The sequence below is a fragment of the Panicum hallii genome, chromosome 5, assembly GCF_002211085.1.
Source record: "Panicum hallii strain FIL2 chromosome 5, PHallii_v3.1, whole genome shotgun sequence".
In the NCBI taxonomy this organism is placed as follows: Eukaryota; Viridiplantae; Streptophyta; class Magnoliopsida; order Poales; family Poaceae; genus Panicum; species Panicum hallii.
The window spans coordinates 11896052-11920535 of record NC_038046.1 but is presented as its reverse complement, the minus strand read 5'-3'; the positions used below and the strand labels follow the sequence as shown (position 1 = coordinate 11920535).

The following is a 24484-nucleotide window of genomic DNA, read 5'->3' as shown; positions in this document are numbered from 1 at the left end:
GGGTGCAGAAGTTAAATCATGTTTTATTCTTGCTATTTTATTGCATGAGCAAGTTCGCCTTCGGGCCTAGAATTTAATTGATTGATCGAGCTTCATGTACGTTGCTTGCGTACCTCCTTGTGTTGAGTGTTACTTCATTTCCATTCCATATCATGCCATCTCTTTTCATATCATTAGCATCATCCTAATGCACACATCTCATTCATGCATTCTAATGACCGAGACGCCGGAGGACGCACCCGTTGAGCCCACCGAGTTCGTTGAGACCGAACCGGGAGCCGAGTGTGTTGTTGAGCAAGAAGAGAACCAAGGCAAGCAGATAAGCATGATTCCTTGACCTATTTAACTTGCTTAAATTTAGTTATTTCACTTGGGGTATCTATGCTTATGTTAAATATTTATCTATTGCATCGTTGGTCCTATTTTCATGCAATGTCCTCTCTTGATTTGTATATCCATGCCCTTGGCACACGTAGCCACTTGCAACTCATTTAACTAAATGCTTAGTCGTGCCTAGAGTTGGTAAATATCTTGTACGGAAAATTGGAATAGGATCACTTGTTTCACCCACGTTGTGTTATCTTAAACATGTTGTCCGGTGTTGGAATGTTGGTTTGGATCGGTCTAGTTGGAAGTGTGGTTTTGAGGTTTGAGCGGAAGGTATGGCCTAGAGAAAGGAGTCTCGGAGGTTTAGTCCGCTTGAACCGATTAAGGACCGTCCGTGGATGACCTTGGAAATTGAGCACTTATCGTACTACCACATATCCATTCATGGGGTGGATAAACCGAATACCCTCTAGTTCTAATCGTTGATGCACGGTCCTAGATGCGTGGCCGTGGGGCTTTGTAGAGAGGCTTAGGGGTGTCCCCGGTGGACCTAGGTAACTCTCCGCGCAAGTTAGGCGTGATGTTCAACGGTTACAACTCGTCGGGAATGGTTGATGCGAGTACCCTCTCACCCAACGTGATCGGTTGGGCGAGTCGCATGGTCCTTGTGTCGTGTGGGTAAAGTTGTACACCCTTGCAAGGTTAATGAATCAATTCGAATTGCCGCGCTCTCGGTTATGAGCAAGCTCTTTATCCTACGAAATCTTCGTAGAAGTGTTGGTCGAATGGTTGGTTGCACGCTACCTCTTGTTGATGCTTAGAATTGGAGTTATCTAATCTACTAAAACTTGAGGTGGGTTGGGCAAGTTAATTAAAATGCTAGGAGGCTAGAGGGTGGAATTAGGGAGCTCATGCTTATTTAAATTACTTATCCCTAAAGCCTTTTTGTGAGCCTTCGTATGCATTTTCCTTGATCTATTTATTCGCGTAAGTCTTGCGAGTACCTTTGTACTCATGTTGCTTTATTATACTAAGTTGCAGGTGAGCCGGAAGTGGTGTTTGGCCATTTCTACCCCGCCGAACCCGGCGCAGGCGAGGAATAGGCCAATATGGTCAATGGTGTCCTTGAGCAAGACGCCATTAATATTATCTATCATATATTTTCCGCTGCGTATCGTTCTGGGGATATCATGTTAAACACTAGACTCTATGGTTTTTATCTCTTCTATGTTATTGTGAGCCCAAGGCTTGTACCCTTTATTTGAACCTTAAATTTCAGATTCGGAATCTTTCTTTAAATTAATGTTGTAATGGTTAGTTGCTTAACTTGTATTAAAATTTGCTCTTTGTGGATCATTGGTGATGTAAAAGCTTGTGACGGTATGTGCATGTGCATGATCTTGGGCATATGTTGGAGCACATACCGGGACTACCGGGTTTAATATTATTTTCGGCGAAAGGTTAAGTTGGTCCTTAGTAGTTTAGATGTGGGTTAACCCGTAACGCGCCATTCATGCGAGTGCGTGTTAGCTCTCATCTTCACGATAACGACCGACGGTTTCGCTTAAAATAATATTAAATTGGGCGGTTCTCACAGTGTCATCGTTAATTAACACTACCAGTTAGATGTCGGGCTCCTGAGTCCTGACAGCGTTTTCCATCGCAATTAGCCGCACGCCGGCATATGAAGGTACTTGGTTTGACAAATCCTAGTCATCTTTAATGGCCTGTCATGGGTAATCCCATGAATTTTTGGTACGATGACTATATTATTCCTCAACCAAACACTTTTTCTCTCTCTCACTGCTGACAACATCCCGAGTAGGACAAAACAAATTGAACGGAGCCGTTGACACCATGTTGGATTGTCCGGCTAATGTGTTCTCCAGTTCTGCTTCGTCTGATTAATCTGTCCAAGGTCATTGGTCAAAGAAGCCGAACTCGACCGTACTTATGAAACCCGATGGCGGCCAAGACCTAGTTTGCACGCGAACGCATGGGTTCGTCAACTGCGCTGCGCTGCACCCAAATTAATTGGCTAAAGTTGTGACGAACCGGCGGAAAGTTTTGTGCGTGCGGCTACGTAGACATTAGTTCAGTACGTAGCTTTCCGCGTTCTCATACCAACCCACACACACGCACCGCGAGCCCTGACTGCTTTTGCAGTTTTGCTGCACATACTACGCACAGCCAGTCGCCACACTTCGGTGATGTCTGGGTCGTAGCACGCACGCAGCACGGCATATAAGATGCAGTGGACAGAACAGTCGTGCGTGTGTCACCACCACTCGATCGAGGAGACATATGTTACATATACAAAGATTAGCGAAACCAAGTTCGGTTTGTTCCGTTTTCGGGGGTTGGGTAAGAAGTCAAAGAAATCGCCCTCAACGCCAACGGAGGGCCATCGTCCCAACGGCAGTGAAGTGAGAGTGCAGCCATCCATCCACAATGAACAACTCCCGCGCAAGTACGCGCCGGAGCCTAACCACTTTGACCAACAGGCAGCTTGCTTTTGATGCGCTCGGCCCTGAGCAGCACCGGCCACTTGCCTGATGATTAGTTTTATATAAACAAATATAATACTATATGTAACCCGCGATTAGGCACGGACCGGCAGCTAGCCAGGCCAGGCGGGGCATGTGGGAGGTTTGACCCGTGTCCAGAGCCCGCCAATGGCGCCGCGTGCTTATCCGTCCGTCCACACCTCCTCCGCCCGTCGCATGATCGCATCGCATCCCTGCCCCCGGCTGAAAAGATCGTGGCGCGTGCGGTGCGGGCGCGCTGCTGCTGGCGACCTGGTGACGACGACGCCTACTCCCGGCCGGCGCGCTCCCCGAGAGCGCCCAGCCACGCAAGCAGCGGATTAACTGATCGGCGATCGGGGTTGATTATCAGATGGATATCTTCTCCGCGTTGCTTCTTGATCCGGAAAGCTACAGACTGCTGTAATGACAACAGGGCCGCCCCAAGGTGTCGATTTCACAGCAGTGGTAGTGGGGCTTCCGTGGTAAGCTAAGCTAAGCACCGAGGTGGTCTGGCGGATGTTGCGGTTTAGTCCTGGGTATGTTGGTGTAATTACAAATTTTCTTTTCAGCCCCTCGGAGGCACTGGGGTTTGCACCATAAAAGCACTGGAGATACTTTAACATGCATCATTTAATTTGTCCATCTGCGGCCGGGCAGAAATTAAACTTGGCAGGAGAAAAAAAGGAAACAGAGAGAGAACCAGCAAACGAAACAGAATGACAAGTCTTCAGTCCTGCAGCGCGTTAATTACTGCATTTCAACATCCATCGAAAAAAAAAATCAGACGCGATTGGCCCCGGACCGAACTTTCCAGTCAATCTCCAGTGCGACAGGATCGAGTACAGACGCTAATATCTTCGCCATTTCATCCAGTGGTACTACTTGCTTGACTTTGACTGTGTGCGGTCGACCGATTAACTCTGGCCGAAGCAAATGCATGTGAGCTGCACATCGCAGCATGAATCCAGCTTCTAGACTCCCCAGTACAACCACTTGCAACAGATGGCCAAGTACAGCTAGCTAATCACGAAGTAACCAAACACCATCTGCACCCACGTACGCCGCTAGTTATTACGAAATGAATATTCAGGAGTCCTTGTATTTTTCCTCTCTCTTTAGAACAGGCCACACATACGCCACAGGATGCGTCCACTGTGTCTGCTTACTCGCCCACCACCGCCATCCCTTCTTCTCTGGGAAAAACAAAGAACGAGATGGAGAAAACTAGAACCACGAGGTCCAGCGTGCAAAACGTCCATCTCTCCCAAAGTCCCAAGCTGGAGCTGCAACTGGGGAGGAGGAAGAAAGACGCACCCGTGGAAAACGACCTAACACTAGCCAGACCCCGAGATCCGAGCCTGAGCCTCGCTGGTCAGGTCAGGTCCGCAAAACACAAGCCGACGATGGAGCATAAGCATATGCGTGGAACGCAGCGTTGACTTGCTATAAGAGCCCCACCACTCGAGACCAGCGGCACCTACTCCACATGCAGGGGGAGAAGGTCACTAGTTTAATTAGCGCCCAACTTGGTACTCCCACGCAGGCACACAGGCACCTGAATAATCAAAGCCCCAAGTCCCCCCAACGCAGCAGAAGCAGATGACGCGAACCCCCGGCCTACGGTATCTCCGCGTGGTGTTGTTTATTCCTTGCTTTCCCATCTCACCCAAACCGCGGCCGGAGCACAAGGAGAACGCGCGGGCGCGGCGTGGCAGCCTTGCCAACTTGCCAGAAGAGACAGCAAAAGCTACCACTGCGTCTCCGCGTCAGCGGCTGGCCTGGCTGGGCTCTGCCGCCGAGGACCCCGATGGATGGATGGATCGGGTCTCCAAAGTCGCGCTGCCCCTCTGGCCGTTTTGTACGCGCCTGTCGTGTCCTGTTCCGCGCGTCTACGGTCTACCATCCCTCCCCAACCTGGCTGGCCCAGCCCTGGACTGGGAGACCTGCTGCTGGTGGTGCCTGAGCCTGTGCAATGCGGATGCGTGCGCCACGCTGCCACGGCAACGGAAGGACCGTCACGAGGGGTCGGGTCGGGCGCCTTTGAGCCTTTCCTTTCCTTTCCTCTCGATGCCATGCCATGCCATGCGTGCTTCGACGCAGTAGGAAACTTCCGGGAACGCGGTGGTGGGGTGGGGCGCTTCTTGACTTTGTGGCGAGACGAGGAGAGAGACAGACAAAGCGCTGGGCACTGCCTGGCTGTTGGGACAGCAGGTAAAGCGAGCGAGCAGAGGTTCCCGTCAAAAGGCAGCATCGATTCAGGTTTTCCATGGCGCGGCATGCAACAAAAGCTGCCCAAGTTAGCTAGCTAGGCTAGATGGACCTGCTGTGACATTGTCTTTCTGGCTTATGTGCCCTTCTCTCTATATGTCTGATGCGAAGATCCAATAACTCGGCACGCCGTACTATTATGTACACTCTCTCTGTTTATGGTAGCACAATATTATAAATTATAGACTAATATTATCGTAGCACAATATTATCAAATTATAGGACTAACTAGGTTTAATGAATTCGTCTCGTGAATTAGTCTCCATTTATGCAATTCATTTTATAATTAACCTATATTTAATACTCATATTTAGTGTCAAACACCCTTAAAAACATAAGCCAAATGAATTACTGTAGCTTATGGCTGAAGCCTGGATGTCATGGCATACCGGATACCGCCCATGCACCGGGGTTCTGTACCTGTACCGTACAGTTGGCCGAGTGCGCCGGTACTACTGGGCACTGGCTCCTGTGCAGCTGTCGTCCTTGCAGGTCAAGGAATGTAAGCTGAGAAAAACACGGCGTGCTTGCAAATGCAACGCAGATGTTTGAATGCTTCCGCTCCCGCTCTCCTCCGTCGGGGATGAACCTGCAGCACATGTTCGGACGTGACGTGACCTGCGCCACATGCTCGTTGCAAGGACGAACGATAACCCCGGCGAGGTTTCACCGAAAGGGTAACACGACGTCATGTGTGTATGCTAGGTAGCCAGGCAGTAGTTTTTTTTTTTTTTTTGAAAGCTGCCAGGCAGTAGTAGTTACGTGCAATGCATTCTGGCTACTCGCCTGCCCCAGCCAAAGCATGCGTGCAAGTGGCCGCCGTCGGTTGCTAGCTGCTTCGCTCATCCATCCATGCTCTCGCTCACTTCCACCCATGACCCATCCGCTAGCTCGCCGGCTCTGTTGCTCTCGCTCACTTCCAACAATATTTTAGGCCGGCGACGAGGCAACCAGCCAAGCCGAGGCGAGGCCACGCAAGAAAGAGAGGGACGGGGGATACCGTACCGGCTTTTTCTGCGCGGCTTGTCCCCGCGTTGCCGCGAGCAGATTATTGTTGGGCTACGACGCCGAGCTCTGAGGCCCCCTGAAGCCTCAAGAGCCGTGCCCCGCCGCGTCTCTACCCGTACGTGTCGCCCCCTCGGACTACGTCCCCGCTCTCTGCCGGTGACGACAGGGGCCGGCGCGCCCCGGAGCCCGGCGCGTGCCGGATCCGAACTGCTCGTCTCATCTCCTTTGGCCGTGTAGCGAGGGAGCGTGTACGGTGCTGTCCTACCTGTGCTCATCAATTCGGACGCAGTGAGAAGCTGGCATCGGAAAAGCAGCACGGAATCCTCGCAAAACCGGCTCGTGTTTTTTCCACAAACCAGTGAGCTCGAGAGGAGGAGCATCGCTTGTCTGCAATAGCGCGGCATTCTCTACCGGTTACTCCCGGCGATCTGTCCTGCTGCGAAACCGGCGAGCACCAGCCGTCCGGTCGGGCACCGTCTCGGCCCCGCCGGCCGTAGCCGCTGAAACCGGGCGATCGGGGCAACATGCCCTTGGATCCCGAAGCCTCACCGTCGTGAGTGACGTGACGGCCGGCCGGCTGGTTTCTCCTCCATCTGTTTCGTGCGCGCGGCCGGGCGCCGACCGGAGATTCCGATGGCCCCCGGTGAGCTGGAGTCACGGCGTCGTCGGCCCTGGAAGCAAGGCGTTTTTTGTTTGGTTCCGGCGCCAATGTGATGCACATGCGCAAAACTAGTGTGCCGTGCAGCAAGCTGCAGACGGAGATTAAACAAACACACGGCGGAACAAAAACTATGCGTGCCTGCGTAAACCTGCCCGTGTATCGCGTACATGTACACCTCTCACTCTATGTCAGCGTGTATACTACCTGCTACTAGAAACCACCCAACTCCCGTGTCGTCTCCTGTTGCTTCTACTTTTGCTCCACGTGGTGTGGCGCGGAGAGAAGAGAAGAGAGAGAGAGAGAGAGAACACGATGCCTGCAACGGAGAAAACAGAGATTGTATATGGACATATATTTTCTAATAAAGAAAAAAGAAAGGAAAGAGGGACAGCCATGCCGTGCATATTGTTTGGTTTCCAGATCTGTTTTATCTTTTTCCTCCGACCTATCTATTGGCGAGCATATCCCTGGCAAAGGCAGGAGCCGGCACTGCTCCTCTTTCCCTGTTGCTGATAAGTTTAGCATATCTATCTACAGAAGATAATGTCAGCGGGCATGCATGCGCCCATAGCCTCTGGCCTGCCATCAGATTCAGATAGCTACCCTGCCAGCACCCCGGAGCCTTTTGCACCCTCGATACATGCACGCACCCGCAACGCAAGCTGTATCCTGTTTAGGTGTGGTTTATAGCTGCAGCAGCAGCACATCACATCACATCACGTCACAGTAGTATCTCAGAAGCTGCAAAGTCCCAAGGGTAGATGTGTAGGGACTAATCGAGTAATTGGAATCTGAAACTTTGAGATGTCTCTTGTTGAACCGACGCACGAAAGTACAGTAGTACAAGGGGGTTAGCTATGCTGTTTGGAATGTTGCTGCTGCTTCTGTGTCAGTTGGTCATCTTGTAGCCTTCTAGGGCTGTTTTCTTTTCTCCATTAGTAGTATACACTTGATGAGAAGATTTACATCGGCAGCGAAGAGCAAGATGATGAAAAGGAAATCAACGAACGAACCAACTAGGTGAGACGCCGAGAGGGGACTAATTCAGCTCGGTGATGCTACCATCTTGGAGTTTTTGGCGATCGAGCGAAAAAAAAGGGACTAGCTAGAGAGGAAGAGAGATCGGTCGCCCGGTAGCAAGGCATTAATCTACACTAGCGCGAGCTCCACGAGCTGCTTCTTGAACGCCGCCTGCGAGGGCGCCGCCAGGTCCCTGGCCCTCTTGCACCCGGCCATGGCCTCCGCTGGCGCCGCCGCGGGGGCCGGCGCCGTTAGCAGGTCCACGCCGAAGAGCCGCACGGCCTTCGCCGCCGGCGCCGACGATGGCTCCGCTGCGGGGGCCTTCGAGGCGGTGACGCCGCTGGGCCGCAGCCTGCAGGCGATGAAGAGCTTGCTGTCGGCGCCGGCGCCGGCCGCGGAGCGGTAGAAGCCGACGACGTCGCCAGCCTGGAGTCCCTTCTCCTTGACAAAGCGGCTCCAGCCCTTGGTGAGCACGTAGCTCTGGCTGCTGTTCCAGTACGAGTACCGGAACCGCCAGACCTTGCCCGCCGCGGCGTCCTCGAAGTTGAGGAGCACGCCCTTGCTCTCGCCGCCGGCGGACGGGAGCTGCAGCGGGAAGTGCTTCTCGGCGTGCTGCTTCGGGATCACCAGCCGGTTCAGCTTGCCCACGTCGCTGGGGGTGACCGTCTTGTCGAACAGGTGCTCCCGCGCGGCGGCGAGGGAGGGGGGCGCGGAGCAGGGGGAGAGGGCGCTGGCGGCGAGCGCCGAGGTCTTCGGCGCGGACGCGGCGGCGGCGAAGGCGCGCTTGTTCTGGGCGAGCTCGTCGAAGTAGGTGTGCTTGCGGAGCATGTCGACGACCTCGGCCTTGGAGCGGGACGCGAGGAAGCGGAGCTCGGCGGCGGCGTCCGGGTCGGCGTCCGCGAGCGGGCGGAAGTTGGTGACGGCGTCGCGGCCGCGGAAGCGCTGCGCGGCGACGTCGTAGGCGCGCGCGGCGTCGGCCTCGCCCGCGAAGGTGCCGAGCCACACGCGCTGGTGGCGCTCGTAGATCTGCGCGCCCCACCGCCCGTTGGGCTGCGGCACCACGCCTTTGTACTTGCTCGACGGCAGCTTCCCGCCCACGCCCGCCGCGGCCGCCGGGCCGACGTGGCCCGCGGAGCCCGAGTCCGCCTCGGCGCCCGGCTCGGCCGCGTCCACGACCGCGCTGGCGCCGCTGCCCATGCGCTCCAGCGTCGCCCCCTCGGCGGCGGCCGCGGCCAGAGCCCTGAGCTTGTCCGTGGACGCGCCGCCGCTGCTGGTGTCGTCCACGAGGCTGCTTGCGCTGTCCATTTCCTGCACCGCGTACGCTTGCTTCTGTTGTAGTGTGGAGGATAGTTGGGGGGTTCGGGGAGGGAGCCGGGGGATATATAGCATCGGAGCCCGGGTGGGTGGAGGCTGGAAAGGGCGTCGTCGCGTCGTAGTTTTCCCCGGGGAGGGACGCCACGCCATGCCCGTAGCCCGTAGCCCGTAGCCCTACCACCGTACCCATGTCCGCGTGGGAAAACCCCAAAGGGTGGGTGGGCAGGTGGTTTGGTTTTGCGCCTTTGCGGCCGTGCCCTCGGCCTGTTTTTCCCTCCTCCGTGGGATATCGCGTCCGGCGCCTGGAGATATCGCGTCATTTATTTGTTGCTGCGTTGGATGCGAGTACAAAAGGAGGGCATGCATTCTACTGTCGTGGAGTGTAGAAGTACCGGGCGACGGCGTCACCGGCATCCGACGACCGCCTCCGGCTCCGCCCGGCCGCCGCGGGCTGCTAGTTTTGGCGAGTGGTGTGGTGACCTGGGGCGTGGGTCAGTCAACTCCCTACCTTGATAGCAATATAATAGTATCAGCCTCTGCGCGAGAACAAAAGATTTTCCTTGTTATTGTTGGGGGCGATGATGCGAGCAAGGCTGGCTGGCAGGCAGCCCACAGGCGCCGGTTTGCCATGGCACCTTTGGATCCCTCCCTATCCTGGCTTTTGGCCTTTTGCACTCGAGGATGCGGCATTTTTGTATGCTAAACGTCTGGGGCTGTGTGTTTTCAGATGTGTGCTGCTGACTTGTACGATATTATTGCTGCTGCTGTTGTTGTCTGTCTGTCTCGCGGACTGCTACCGTAGAACTTTCTCTAGAAGCTTAGAGAGACGAGGGGTATAAACGGTATAGCACATCAGCACGAAAAATTCTTTGATGGGAATGGCAAGGGCGGATTAGAAACTACTACTACTAGAAACAACTTGGTAACTATCCACAAGTGGCAGAGACGTGGAGACATGATACACCTGCTGGGAGAATAGTCCAAAACATCGGAGGCTAGCTTCCTGCGTAGGAGCATCACTGTTGCTTCTTGCCATTGAATTGTAAGCCTAGACGGTGACGCTTTTAGGTTTATGATGCTTTCCTTAGTCGTTTCTGAACCGAGGCTATCGTGGGATCTAGCTCAGATGTGAATTAAATCTAAGAAAAAATATCATAGACCAATCTTTCTCATCTGTACACTTCCGGACACAGTGGTTCCATATTATGCCACAATATTTTTCAAGACATGCATTTGAAACGTCTTCTCGTGTAGTTTTCAAGCTAACCATTCATAGAAAGAATATGCCTCGCGGACTGGATGCCAATGCTACAATCAACTAAGTTGAAATAAGAATCAGCTTGAGTGTACTTGTACAAGTAGACTTATCACTAGCTCCACCACCGTCAACACTGAGTCTACTTAAACAAGCTAGAACTTCCAAAAAAATATTTGGATAATGACTCAGAACTGGTTAGCCTTTTTCTTCCGTTTGCATGCACACTTATATCCATCGTTCATCAATGATCCAAGCGTTACCGCATCTCTTATCCATACGGGACCTCTACAATAGTTATCCAACACAGTCGTCTTTCTCCTCTTATTGCGAACACGTGTATTTCAATCCCCCCCCTCCAGATCCACTAGCGAGAGAGGTGGGTCCTTCTCCTGCTCCCCCCTCCTCTATGATTCAAGTATCACATAATTAGGGTTTAGGGCTAGATTTTTGGGCTAGAGGGTTGTTGTTCTCTCCGACGGATCTCCAAAGAGGCCAATTGACAAGCAGTGGAGGCGGCAAGGGCAATGTGCTTCAAGGTATCGCACCGGTGGAAGTTGTGTGTGTGTGGTGTGTGGTGGTGGTGGTCGTGGGGGAGGGGGGATAGTGATGGCGGTTTGCTACTAGAGCGGGAGGTGATTGGAGGTGGGGGAGATAGAAGCCTTCTAGAGATTAGTGAAATGCTTGGTGGAAGGGGTGGCGATATGAGGTGGGTGAAGTGACAAGTGTGGTGTCAGCCGCAGAAGGTGGTTGAGATCGTTGGCGGTTTTTTTTGGGGGGGGGGGGAGGGGTGTTCAATAATAAAAATGCAGTTTGCTCGTTTTCTTTCCTTTTGAATTAAGGGTGGGGACGTGGGGTAAGTGTGGCTGGCAGGCATTAGCTGTGTTGAAATATTTGTCCAAGAACTTTTCACCTAACGTAGTCTAGCTAGTCTATAGAGAAACTTGTTGTAGAATAGAGCACATCACAACAAAACTAGACAGTTTCGTATTTGGTACTTTTCTTAAAAAAATATATGTGACAAAAACCGAAGACATGTTTAGGGATTGTGGAGTGGAGGGATATATTTTGTGCAGTTTAGAAATGTAGAACTTCATCCTGTGATTTTCTAAAATAATCGCTACAACTTTGTCTCTTCGTCCATTGTCTAACGGTGTCAAGTTCTTGAACAATCCATTGAATAATTGCATTAGGCCCCACTTTTGATATGATAGTTTTTGACTCCATCCAGTTGGAATCCACCTTATATGTTTGGAAGGAAGCAGCAGACAAACACACACATGGAGAAAAACATGCCAGCTTTCAGAGCTTGGGCGCCGTTGGCTCTACCCTGCTTGAAAGGATGGAAACGAATGGGCTAAAAACATTTCAGGCACCATTCATTTGCACCTCGTTGGTTTCAGCCTAAACAAAAGCTGTGTCCCTAACCATAACATTTCCTTGAGCAGCGGTTGATGGTACCACTTGATAAGTCGGCGCGGGCATGCAACTTGCATTTAGCATTTGCCACATGATGGATGCGCGATGGGCTCTGGCTGGAGCTGGACGTCGCCAGGGACCCAGGGGCCAGTACGTACACGAGCAAGAAAACAACAGCGCGCCCAAGAAATCTGGTCAGAGATCTGTTGCCACTTGCTGTTTCTGCTCGAGAGCTTGGTAAGCCCGGTCGAACGTCAAGTGGCGGCAGCCACGAGCCAGTAGCGTAACTGCGAAGGCGACGCGCTGCAACTTGGCGCCTCACGCTCACGCACGGGGCCGGGAGCCAGGGCTCGTGGAATCGGACAAGATTTACAGCCGCGACGAGCGTACAAATTTCTCACAAGAACGCGAGGACTGTGGATTTGTGGAATTGGGGATGGCGGGAGACTTGGTTTGCCGGTCGGTCTAAACCGGTGACCTTTTTACTGCTGCGTGGTTTGTTCGGTGGGGAACAGCTACTGATTGGAAATGGTGTGTGCTGCCAACCATGGGCATGGCGAGGAATGATGAGAGAGATGCTCACTGGGGAATGGTAGGAGAGGAGGTCCTCCTGAGACCTGACTAGGAGTGGAAAATTAGGAACAATGAGAGACCTTTATCCGTGATGCCAAAAGGCCTTTCCAATGGGGATGTGCCATCATGCCAGCATGAGTTCGATGTCATTGTCTAGAAGAAGTTGGAACGGAGCAATGTTGACTGGCTTTTTAGTTTTACCTTTTCTTTTGATGGTTATATTCTCTGTTAGACTAGCCGGTAGCTATACACACGACTACGTACTGTTGACACACGCGTAGCTGACGGAGTGTGCGCAGCGCAGTACAGAAGTTTCCACGTGTACAGTAGACATAGAAAATCTGGATTGTCACATTGCATCTTGCACCCCCGGATACGAACTTTTCTCTAATATTACTGTTTTTACCTTCTTATTTTTGAATAATCAAATAAGCCAGATGCTGCAACACTAAACAGTGCCATTTTTTTTTTTGAAAAATAGAACAGTGTCAACTTTGGCGGGCGGGCCATGAGAACCATAACGTACTCCTATCACGGACTATTCCTACCGGTCGTAGATTCCGAGCCATTCACCAGGTCTTTCCATGACCTCTACTCCAAGTCATCTCTATCTCTGAGTCATTGCAGATCCGGCCACTCCACATGTTGCCAAGAATAGATTACTATCTTCGCAAAAGCTACCACCAGTGCTTCTAGAAAAATGCTATTCTGAAACACATCACACACAGGAAATATCCTACTTCCATTTTTTATGGGTGGGATGGGAAACAAAAGTGTTAGCAGTTTTTTTTCCTCTAGGAGACAGAATTCGCAGGTAGGCAGCTTAATTAGCTTCCAATCCATGATTCACACCTTACCCGGCGAGTCAGCACCATGGTGCAGGGAAGGATGGGGCAAAGCCACCTATGGCAGATCGGCCCCGGTATGGGGCTTGAGGTTGAGGGTGGGCCCGGATGAGGGGGCAGGTGGATGAGGGAGGAGCGTGGCACTCACATGAAGTGTGGACCGCTGCCCAGGTGCACCCCCTCTTGAAACAATTTGCAGCTGTTGGACGGGTGCTGACCGCGCTGACATTGCCATTGCCCATGGCTACAAGCCTTTTTGGCTTTGCGGCCTCTCTCTCTCTCTCTCTCTCTCCCTCCCTCCCTCCCTCCCTCCTGTGCCCATCTATCCAACCATTTGTTTTGTCTTTCCTAATAATGCAGAGAGAGAGAGGGAGGGAGGGAGGGAAGGAGAGATGTGATATTCTATCTGCGATTTGTCTAGCTGTTGGTTTGCGCCGACTGTGTTGCCGATAAGGTCGATGAGACGAGAAGACAACTTATACATGTCCGTTCCACGGCCACTTGTTTATCTCGGATCGGCCAGAACGGGGGCGCATTGGTGACCTTTGCTTAGCGCACAAGGACCAAGCTGCTGTCTGTCCCAGCTGGGCCGGTGGTCACTGGTTTCTCGAGCTCTCTTGCTCAGTCGCATCATTACAGCACAACCATTCGTTGAACGGAGCCTCTGGTTTTCTGTTTATTACTAATATTTCAGATGGGCGAGCGAGCCTGGAGAATACATAAGGAATCGCCTTGGCAGAAAAGACAATGGGCCGCATCTCTTTCCTTCCTTATCTGAAAGCTCACGTGAAAACATCTGCGCTGTTGAGAATCTGTGCCCGTCAGAATTGGCCACCACCGGCTATGGTGGGGGGGGGGGGGGGGGGGCGAGAGAGATCGCCGGAGCTGTGAGGTGGAAATGGAATGATGCGGCCGGCGGAGGTGCGTGAAACTTGGGGCTGTGTATGTGCAGGTCCAGTTGCAAGATTTGGACGGGAACGAAAGAGATCGCTGGCACGGCGCCCTCTCATCAGCTTCCTGCCACCCTGCTGCTGATGGATTCAGGAATCAGGATTCGTTCCGTTCACAGAAAGCGACGGTGCCAGGCCGGGACAAAATCAAGTGCTAATCTGCCTTCACTATTGTGCTTACTTAAAACAAGGGGCTTCATTTAGTTTTTTTTGGAACGTGTTCGTTCAGAATTCAGATACGCTAGTAATGATATCTTTTTACTCGGGGCTTTGCACGCCCTTCATTTAGTGCTACATTTTAGGGTCTATTTGGGATTGCTTCACTTCATCAAATTCGACTTCGTTTCGTGAAACTGTAGCCAAACACCCACAGCTTCACCAGCTCAGCTTCACCAAAAAACGTGAAGTTGGCTCCAACTTCACGAAATCCATGAAGCAGCCAAAATGGTACTTCACGAATAGTCGTTTTAAACTCCCTCATAAAGTTGGGGGAAAATTACCCACCAATGCCACTGATTACACACCTGGAATGAAACGTTTTTCTTCTGTTCTCTCCCGTACCCGCGACCCCCCTCTTCCTCCCTCTGTCCGCTCCCATTCCTCTGTTCGCTCCCTCAAAACCCTAGCTGCCGGCCATGTCCACGGGCAGCGCGGGCGTCGCGGGCCCCAGCGCGGACGGCGCGGGCGGCGCGGCTGGTGCTGGCGGCGCGGCCGGCGCGGGAGGAAGCAGGGGCGGCGCGGGTAGGGGCGGCGCGGGAGGCAGCAGGGGTCATGCCCGCATCTCTAGTCTTCCGAAATCGGTATAACTTGTTCGCTCGATTTCTTCTATGGCTGCTGGTCAATTCCATTGCTGCTGAGTGTATATATGCTAGTCAATTAGATAATTTGTCTTGTCATATATGCTTCAAAATATTGCTCCACACAATTGTTGATTAGGGTGATTCTATGGAATGGACGGATAATTATAATCGTATTGTATGTGAGTTATTCGCTGAACAAGTAAGGAGAGAGAATAGGCCAAATACACATTTGAACACTTTAGGTTACACTGAAGTGTCGGGAAGATTTTACCAAATGACCGGAATCGAGTTATCAAAGACACAAATCAAGAACAAGTGGGGTAGGTTGAAGAATGATCGGTCAATTTGGCAAAAGTTACTGCGGAATCAAACCGGAACCGGTTGGGACAATACAAGAGGAGTAATTAACATGGACAATGAATGGTAGAAAAAAATGAAAGTGGTAAGTATTGTTTTGTTCACAAATTTTAGCTATTCATCTATGTTCACAATGCCTTCTTGGGGTTCTGATTACCTTCCTTGTTCAGGATGTGCCGGGTTCTGGAAAATTCAAGAAGAAAGCGCTGCAAAATGAAGACTTCCTTAGAGAAATGTTTGGTGACATTTCTAATGATGAAACTGATCATTGAAACCCGATGAGTGACAATCCTGTTATACCCGAAAGCCAAAAAGACACTGAAAATATAGATGGAGCAGGAGAGGAGGAAGAGGAGGATAATTTGTTGCATGATTGGTCATATAGAGAGGAAGAGGATGAGGAGGTTCAGGAGGTATCTCCTGCTAATGGAAAGAAAAAAAGAAGAGCTCATGTTGTTCTAGAGGTTCCTAAAAAGCAAAAGTCAAGTACAGCTCTTTTAATTTAAGAACAAATTATAAAGATTGCTGATTCGGCTGAGTCGTTTACATCAAAAAAGCAAGCTGAAGTCGTTTCTATCAAAGAAGTGATGGATGTTGTCTTGGATTATAGGGCACAATATGGTAGCAATGAGCATGACATTGCTACCCAATTGTTTGTGAAAAGGGAACAAAGAGAAATGTTCTTGACCCTTCCTACTAGAGAAATTCGTTTGAATTGACTTACAAGAAGGTACAACGACAAGTATGGGAATTGAAGGCTTTGAGAAATATTTTTGAGTGCTTTTTTTCAGTAGTGCTATTTTTTTTATTTTTTCAGTAGTCCACAAAAAGATAGCAGATAATAGAAGGGTATTTCCACACTTCAAAGATTGTATTGGTGCTCTAGATAGGACACACATTAGGGTATCTTTACCCCCTAGTGAACAAGTAAGATATATTGGAAAAACAGGGATACCAACTCAAAATATCCTAGCAATTTGCGACTTTGACATGAGATTCACTTATGTTTCTATGGGGCAGTCGGGTTCTGTGCATGACACCGCTGTGTTGTATAATGCAATGAAGTTGGATCGAAAGTTCTTCCCACAGCCTCCCAAGGGTAGGTAATTTATGGCTGGTTTCTGCATTTTCAATTTTGCAACTCTAGTTCTTTATTATCTAAACATATCATATGCTTTTTATTTGTAGGTAAGTATTATGTTGTTGATGCCGGATATTCTAATAGACCGGGATACCTAGCACCATACAAGGGTGAGAGGTATCACTTACCCGAATGGCATAGAGGTGTAGAACCAAGGTCTCCTAAGAAAAAGTTCAATCGCATTCATGCACTAGTTCGTAGTGTTATTGAGAGGTCATTTGGAGTCTTGAAAATGAAGTGGCAAATTCTCTATAAAATGCCGATGAATCCATTATGGAAGCAAAAAATGATACTGATAGGACTCATGGTGATCCATAATTTCATCCGTGATCATAATAGTGGTGATTTAGACTTTGAACGTGTGGAGCGTGATGAAAATTATGAGCCTACAATACCGGAAAGGTATACTACCCTCGAATGGATCATCTGCAGTACCCAATGCGCCTACTATGGATATTTTTCGTGATGCATTAGCAACGGCTATTTCTCAAAGTTGGATGCAGTATGAGTAGTAAATCATTGAGACTTGATATGTAATGGAATTATTTTTTATTTAAGCGTTTAGATGAAAAATCATAAATGAAATCCTCTCGTACATCGTTCAAGGGCATAAGGGACTTTTCCAATCCGAATCTCTTTTTTCTAAAGCTGAAGTTGGTCTGCTATCCAAACACTTTCAAAAACTATGTAACTTCAAAGCTGAGCTGCTCTGCTGTGAAATTTATGAAGCTGAGCTGCGATTTGTGAAGCAGAGCGGTCCCAAGCAGACCCTACTCGGGACTTTGCATGCCCTTATTCGACTTACCTAAAATAGGCCTTTGTACTACGCCGTTTAACTTGCCGGTCAGCAGGTCCAAATAATGCTCTTGTTTGTAGCTTTTCTACTGCTGGTTTGGAGGAATCAGGCGAAGCGATCAACTTTGGTGCCGTCTGTTTGGAGCCGTGCAGCGGCAGATGTCCGTCCACAAATCCCTTCTTCCATCCATCCAGAAAGAAAAGAAAGATCCCATCAAAAAAAAGAAAGATTGGATCGACCGGATTCTTTGCCGCGTCACGGACGACGACGCGGTTCATACAGCTGCAGTTTGCTAAGCAACCAACCCTTTGGTATCTCTTGTCTTCTCCATCCATGCGCCTCCGCGCCGTGGTGTGTGGCCGTACGCGCAGCCCGCCAGGCGGGACGACCCCGATTGGTTCGCGTGGCGCCCCCGTGTTCGGCCACCATCCGCTAGCTAGTGCCCTGACGGCCTGACCCCATCGTCTGCCAAATTCTTTGACATCAAGAAGGGACACGGAGAGCCGAAAAGCGAAAGGAGGAGATCGGAAAAAGAACAACAAAGTACTCGCAGAAACAGGATAGACAGTAGTTAGCTACGGATAGGATCGTGAGGTTTAAGCTAAAGCTGGGAACAGAAGGAAAGAGAACACGGCATCGCCCGGGACCAGCCTCTTCACGTGCGCCAACTTGCCGGCGGCCGCCGCAATGCGTTCGTCCGTTGGTCCGTGCATCACCCAGCCAGCCAGTAGTCAGCCTACTCCACACCAGTGGGCAGTGGCCAGTTGCCTGATGTCACACTTCCTGCTGCCCCTAGCGGCTCGATCGAGCTCAGGTACCTACCGGCCATTAGAAAAAACACGGAGCCCGTAACCCACCCATCCACCGATCCTTATCCCCGCCGCGCCCATGCCCCGTATCTCCACGCGATCCTTGTGCTATAGCTTGTGCTGCTGCTGCTGAGCAGGCCGGCCAAACCGCGGATCCGCCCTCCTGTTCTCCGCCATCATCTCGTCTGATCACACCTCATCCCCGCCCCCGCGCGCGTGATTCCTCCGGTCTCCAGCTCGATGGATGGACGGATGGGCCGAGCGCGGATGGGCGAAGTAAGTTATTTTATGTGGCCACTCACCTGACACCTCCAACGATATGCGATGGATGGATGGATGGATAGCTACGGACAGATAGATGCAGGCACCAAACCAAAAGGGTCTTAGCTCATCGTCTCGTCTGCCCATGTGTTCCATATCACCCAGAAATTAAAAAGTGCACGCCGTTTTATATACGTGTGTCTCTAACCTTTATCTTTATATATATATATCTGGCTCCCGGTCCATGTCACAGCATGCGTCAGACGGTTAGTGACACGTCACATGCGCGCGCGCGCGCGTGCTCTAGTTTAGGTGATTAGGTCAGATTCCAGGTGTGGCCCGCGAGCGTCGCGGCTAAAATATCCCAGGGTTTATCCGACTGACCTGGCGGTGTGGTTATAGCCAATCGCCCAGGCTAACTGATGATCCATGCCTGCCGGTGTTTTCTTTTTTCCCCCTCCGGCGACGTGATCGTATGAAGGGCCGGGGAAGATAGACCGAGAGGCCGCAAATGCGCTAGTAGTAGATTAGGCTTTTGCATCGCCGTCATTGTCGGCAGATGATGCTATCATTAGGGGCCAAGCTGATTGGCGCGATCCGATTGTTTAAGGCGACGCTGTGACGAGCTCCGACCAACGGGGTTCGCCGGAGGTGGCATCCGATCCTCCCGCGCCGTTTCTTTCCCTTTCTTTTGCCCGCCCCATTTGAAGATTGTGTTTCGCACACGGCCGCTCCGTCCGCGGATCTGATCTGAAAGCGCTCGGACGAGTAGTAGTAGGTCTTATACATTTTGTTGGTAGCATCAGCGGCCACTAATTAAGCAACAAGCACCAGCTTTTTTAAGTTCGTTCCGGGTTTCGCATGCGTCCGACCTGTTTTCAGAATGGACTGATCATCATACGTGCGCAGCGTGTCGCCAGGGAAATATTCCTGCGTCGCGCGGTCGTGCCTCGCAGAATATAATGATGATGTTAACAGATTGTGCCGAGATCGTAGATCGGAAGATTAGCGCTAACGTGCAACATGCTTTGTAATTGTTGGACAGCTACATGTCTGTACAGTCCCTGCCTTATTAAGCCTTCGACACTTAATTAATTGCTGTACTCCCTCATCCGATCCGTCCAAGATTTATGACATGTAATCTTTGGTTCATCCCACTCTTTCTTTTAGGCTAGATTTAGCCAAATCTTCAAAATTATGGTTTGACCGTTTTATTTTCTCAGGGAGCACATAAATCATTTTATAGCTGCAGGACATGTACAATGTCAAAGCATTTTAGAACATAGTTCTAGTTACACACTAAGTTACACATTTTTTAATATGCTCAAAATTATATATTGACTAAGCACCGAAAAATTATTTCTGTTTTCTTTAGAAAAAAAATATAGAATGTCTTTACACACTTCATTTTCAAGACTGACTGAGTGACCGAGTGAGTACGGAGTAATAGTGATCACACAGCTCGCCGTCGGTGGCGAAAGGCTCTCGTACACAGCTGGGCACCACACCACAGTCCACACTCCACAGCGCACACTTGCGTACTGTACGTGATCTACACCACGCGGGGCGGCCAATCGACGGGCAACAACGGGACGCGGTCTCGCGCAGGGATCGAGGTGCCCAGCTGGTGATCCACAGTCGTCGAAACGAGTGGAACCAACCAGCAACCAACAAACTGGCGGACGCGCGAGACGATCGAGGAGTAGCATGGGCGTGGCGTCATGCATGGCGTTTTTGCTGTGATTCACGTACGCGTCATTACCTGACATGCTACGACGTGGCCTCACATGCCTGGTCGTAGGAACTACGGACCACACTGAAACTCTGTTGCTGCTGGGCGTTCAACATCGGGCTTCTAAATTTTCTTCGTTTTCGAAAACCAATCCAAACTGCAGTTCTCCAGCGCGGTTTACAGATACAAACAATATTATCACGATATCAATTAGATTTACTGCAAAATATAAATTTGGTCAAAATTTTAGTAAGCCCGTCCTAGGACAAATTCAGAAATCATTATATATTTTCAGAAATGTACCGCCAGCACCTAGTAGATAAGATGAATCGGCATTAGGACACTGATTATCGGTGCTCGTATCCCATGACACAGGGGTGTTGGAGGGCATCCGATGCCACGTGCTACTATCTCCCCGATGGCGGTGCAAAAACTATACTGGGTACTGCTGCACTGCCATGACCGAGCGGCGCCGTGGTCCATCTGCCAGCCAGCCGTGTAGAACCGTGCCGCTAAATTTTATTTTTTTTTGTAGCTGCAAGTTGTTTCCTGATGTGCCTGTAGAGATAGAGATCGCATGGCAGCAATGCCTGCTGGGCCAGGAATCCATGGATTGGCACAGGCAAGTTGGACCGTACTCTACCCTGGTTCACTACAACTACCACTACGACTTCCAGGAAGCTGCGATGTGCTAGTATACAGTAATGTAACTGCAGCTCCTGTTCCCACTGCGGCGTGGTTCCGTGATTCGCCCCACAACTGCTGGTCCTCTGTCCAAACAGCCACTGCTGGTGGCCTGGGCCTGGCGCCGGGCAAGGCGAGGCTTCCGGCGCCGGCATTTTTGCCAGCCAGGCCTGCAGCAACATACGGCGGCATGCCATTTCCGCAGCATTCTTTGACCAGAGGAAAATGCAAATACCGCTGCCCAAACTGGCCAGGAGTATTCGCTGCGCCAGGTGCACCTGTTCCAGTACTGCCACTTTATACAAGGACTAGCTAGTAGCTAGGCTGGCGAGCGGATCTTGTGTAGAAATAGTAGTAGGCTACGATACCAAGTTCTGAGAAGTTTTGCTTTGCCAGAACAGATCGAACGGAATACACTGCTACGTCATCGTACCTGAACCTACCCGGCTGGTTCCACGCGCGTCTATGTAGGGTGTGGGCACCGCACGTACGTGGGCGAAGCACGTTCACTTGCCCAACTCAAAACTTCAAATTGCACGCGTGGCTGAGCACGCACTTTGTTTGACGAAGGTCAGTCGCCGCTGCACTGTAGCACGAGCACATGCTGCGTGGTGGAACGAATTGAAACCGGCTCGCGGTCCCAGTACCGGAGGAAGACGGAAGTGGCCGCAGCAACGCGGCATGCTGCATTCAAAATTCTGCACGTTACTGACTTGACTCGCGGGCACCTGCACAGCACAGCATGGTCACAGTGCATGCCTGTCTCCGCAACGGGGCTCTAGATCGTGGAAGAAGGGAGAGTGGATTTTAAGAGGCGTTGACGCGCGGCGCGCGGGGCAATCATTTCGAATTCTTGCGAATTTCCAGAGACCTTAGCGTTTGCTGTAGAGAGATCGATCATCTTCTGCTGTTCCCGTTCCAAGTTCGAACACGGCAGGAGAACGACTACATCGGGACGACTGATACACTGCACTGTTGTGTTGCGTTGCTTATTAGTGGCAAAGCAAGTGTGGGAAAGCAAGCATGCATGCGTGGTGGCGCTGGTCGCGAGCGTGAAAGCGAAGTTGCGGCGATCCATGACAATCTATCTCCTAGCTAGCTATGCCTCAATCTCTGGTGGACCAAGTGGAGAGCGTTCAGCGTTGCTAAGAACAGCTTTTGGCATCTGTAGCTAATCAATCTCTGGTCAGGAGGTTTTAGGGAAAGGGGGGGGTCTTAGCTCGGTTCAGCAGGCTCCCGTCGTTGTCTCGTGGCGTCGTCCAATCTAACAAGGTAGCAGTAGAATGGTGAAGAAGGTGCGCAGGCCAAGTCCTGGTAGATATCTTCCGGGATTTTTCTACTTCCAGCGGCACGAACCCAGTTGAAGAAAGATGCCATAGGGGGACCTGCAGTGCTGTTGCTTTCTCGGTTCCTTCTTGATAAGCTCCGAACTCTGACTCATGACGTGTCAGTAGAATCATCATCTACCTAACAGCATCGGTGGCTAAGTGGCTAGCGGCTACATATTCTCACATTTTCAGACGGGCCTTTCGGATTTAGCTAGAGAGACGGTTTTACCTGCAAATCCAAATTAGCTATTTCATGGCCCACTGGGCTTCTAAATGTCAGCCCAATTAACAGGTTTCGTCCTCGGCCTTAATTGGCCTCTATCTAGCAGGCCTGCAGCAGAGGATAACTAAAGCCACGGCCGAAAAAAGCATCGACGTCCAAAACCGAAAATCTTCTTGTGCCAAATGCCAAACCCAATCAGCAGGAATTGCATAGTCCAGCGAAGGAATGGCGATAGGAAGCAACTGCTGCTGCAACAGCAAAACTGCTCTGACTCCGTCTCTGTTTGACGGGTTAGTCTTTAGTTTGCTTCTGTTGAGAAAACACAGATTCAGTTCTCTTGATGAAAGACAATGGAATCTGGTTTGGTCGGCGGACGGAAACATCACGTGCACAAGATAAACTGTGCATATGTACATATTCAGGCCTGTCTTTTTAGCTTGCATATTGCAAACAGGTCTCAGCTGTGACTATCCAACTGCTTTTTCCCTAGCTCGCCTATTGTAACAACCGCAATCCACAATCTGGAAGCTAAATAGAAACAGCATCTCAATCTCGTGCAGGTGCACGCTGATCCAATCCGAGTGATCCAAGCTAGAGTGTGGGAGTTTACTGGACAGGATATCTAGTGGAGAGATGCTCTGGACATATTGGGCTCCAGCCCAACAAGAAGCTCTCCGTGGGCTGGCTCGTTACAAACTCTGCGCACCTAAACAGGGCCCCAAGTGTGTGTGTATATATATATATATATATATCACGCTCGTCAAGCTTCTGCAGAATCGTGGAGAACTCTTTCAACCAACCAGCCAGCACAAGCGGATAAAAACTGTTTCCACCCCTAAACGCAAAAAAGCCGTAATCACAGAATTTTCAAAGGAATCTTGCTAATTTGAAGTACTAAATGAAATCTATTTACAAAACTTTTTGCATGGATGGGCTGTAAATCGCGAGACGAATCTAATGAGCCTACTTAATCCACGATTGCAACAGTAATGCTACAGTAACCATCCACTAATTATTGCTTAATTATGGATTAATTAGCATCATTAGATTCGTCTCGCGATTTACAACCCATCCATGTAAAAAGTTTTGTAAATAAACTTTATTTAGTACTTCAAATTGGTAATTCCTTTGAAAAAAAATTTGCATTTACGCCTGCCGAACTAAACACAGCCTTAATCACAAAGGATATCAACCAATGGCACCGGAGTAGCAGACCATGCCTCGGCCATAAATAATCACCACGGGTGAGTGGCGGAGCAGAGCGCACCATTGTCACCTGCCATGGTAGCTAGCTGGCAATCCCAAATTTCAGTCCAGAATGCACTTGAAAAGGAGACTAGGAGAGCAACTTATGTGTTCTAGGCACCTGCCAGGCTGCCACTGGGTAATCTCAGATGTGAAATGTTGGAGGGTAACACAAATTATGACATCTGAGATTATGCAACTGTAAGGTTGCGTTTACAGATTTATGCTCACTCTGTGAAATCGAAAAGTTTGCCATGGTGAAATCTCGCCATTTGGATTACTGTAGCTTCAAGGTGTTACAGAAAGTGGATCCATCTTAACCACGGGTCCAGCAAGAAGGCAAAAACTGAACCATGCCAGAGAGGTTACAACAACAATCACAAAAGAAAGAAACCTTAAGGGTAACGCAGAGTGGTGGCTTACGCCCAGTGCTTCAGGAAGCGATGTGTCATGTGTGAGACCAAGTCAAAAGAAGAAGAGGCTTCAGCTTTCTCCACACCCTATACTACAATAATCACTCGAAGGCCAACTCCGCTACTGCCTACGGGGTAAATAACAAATCAAAAGTGCAGTCCAGTTCGATGCCATGGACTGAATAGAAAGGCTCCAGCACAACACCAGCATATCACTACATAATAGACTTCTAAAACAATCTTCTACAAAGCAGGCAAAGAACGTCACGCACATTAGGATTTTTGGTATTTAGCTATGGTCTTGGAATTGCATGTAGAACTAACAGTCCAAACTGTTTTGTTACACTAATGTCAGGTATGCTACTGAGCACAGTGAACTGCTACGATGGATTTAGACCCTAATTCTCTTGTGACTGCTGAAACCAACAAAAAAGAAAATAATACTACATGCTCAGTTCCATCACCAGTTCAGATTTTGTCAGTATGGATTGCTTAATCTCAGTGAAAACTACGCGGAAGTTGCAAAA

At 50.3% G+C, this 24484-nt stretch overlaps 1 protein-coding gene across 1 annotated transcript; it reads right to left on the bottom strand.

Annotated features, from left to right (window-relative positions):
* Nucleotides 1-7573: 7573 nt before the first annotated feature.
* On the bottom strand, nt 7574-9357 carry LOC112895706 (AP2/ERF and B3 domain-containing protein Os01g0693400-like). The gene has a single exon (XM_025963692.1). The coding sequence runs from the start codon at nt 9274-9276 to the stop codon at nt 7942-7944; it is 1335 nt and encodes a 444-aa protein (XP_025819477.1). The 5' UTR covers nt 9277-9357; the 3' UTR covers nt 7574-7941.
* Between the last annotated feature and the right edge of the window lie 15127 nt (nt 9358-24484).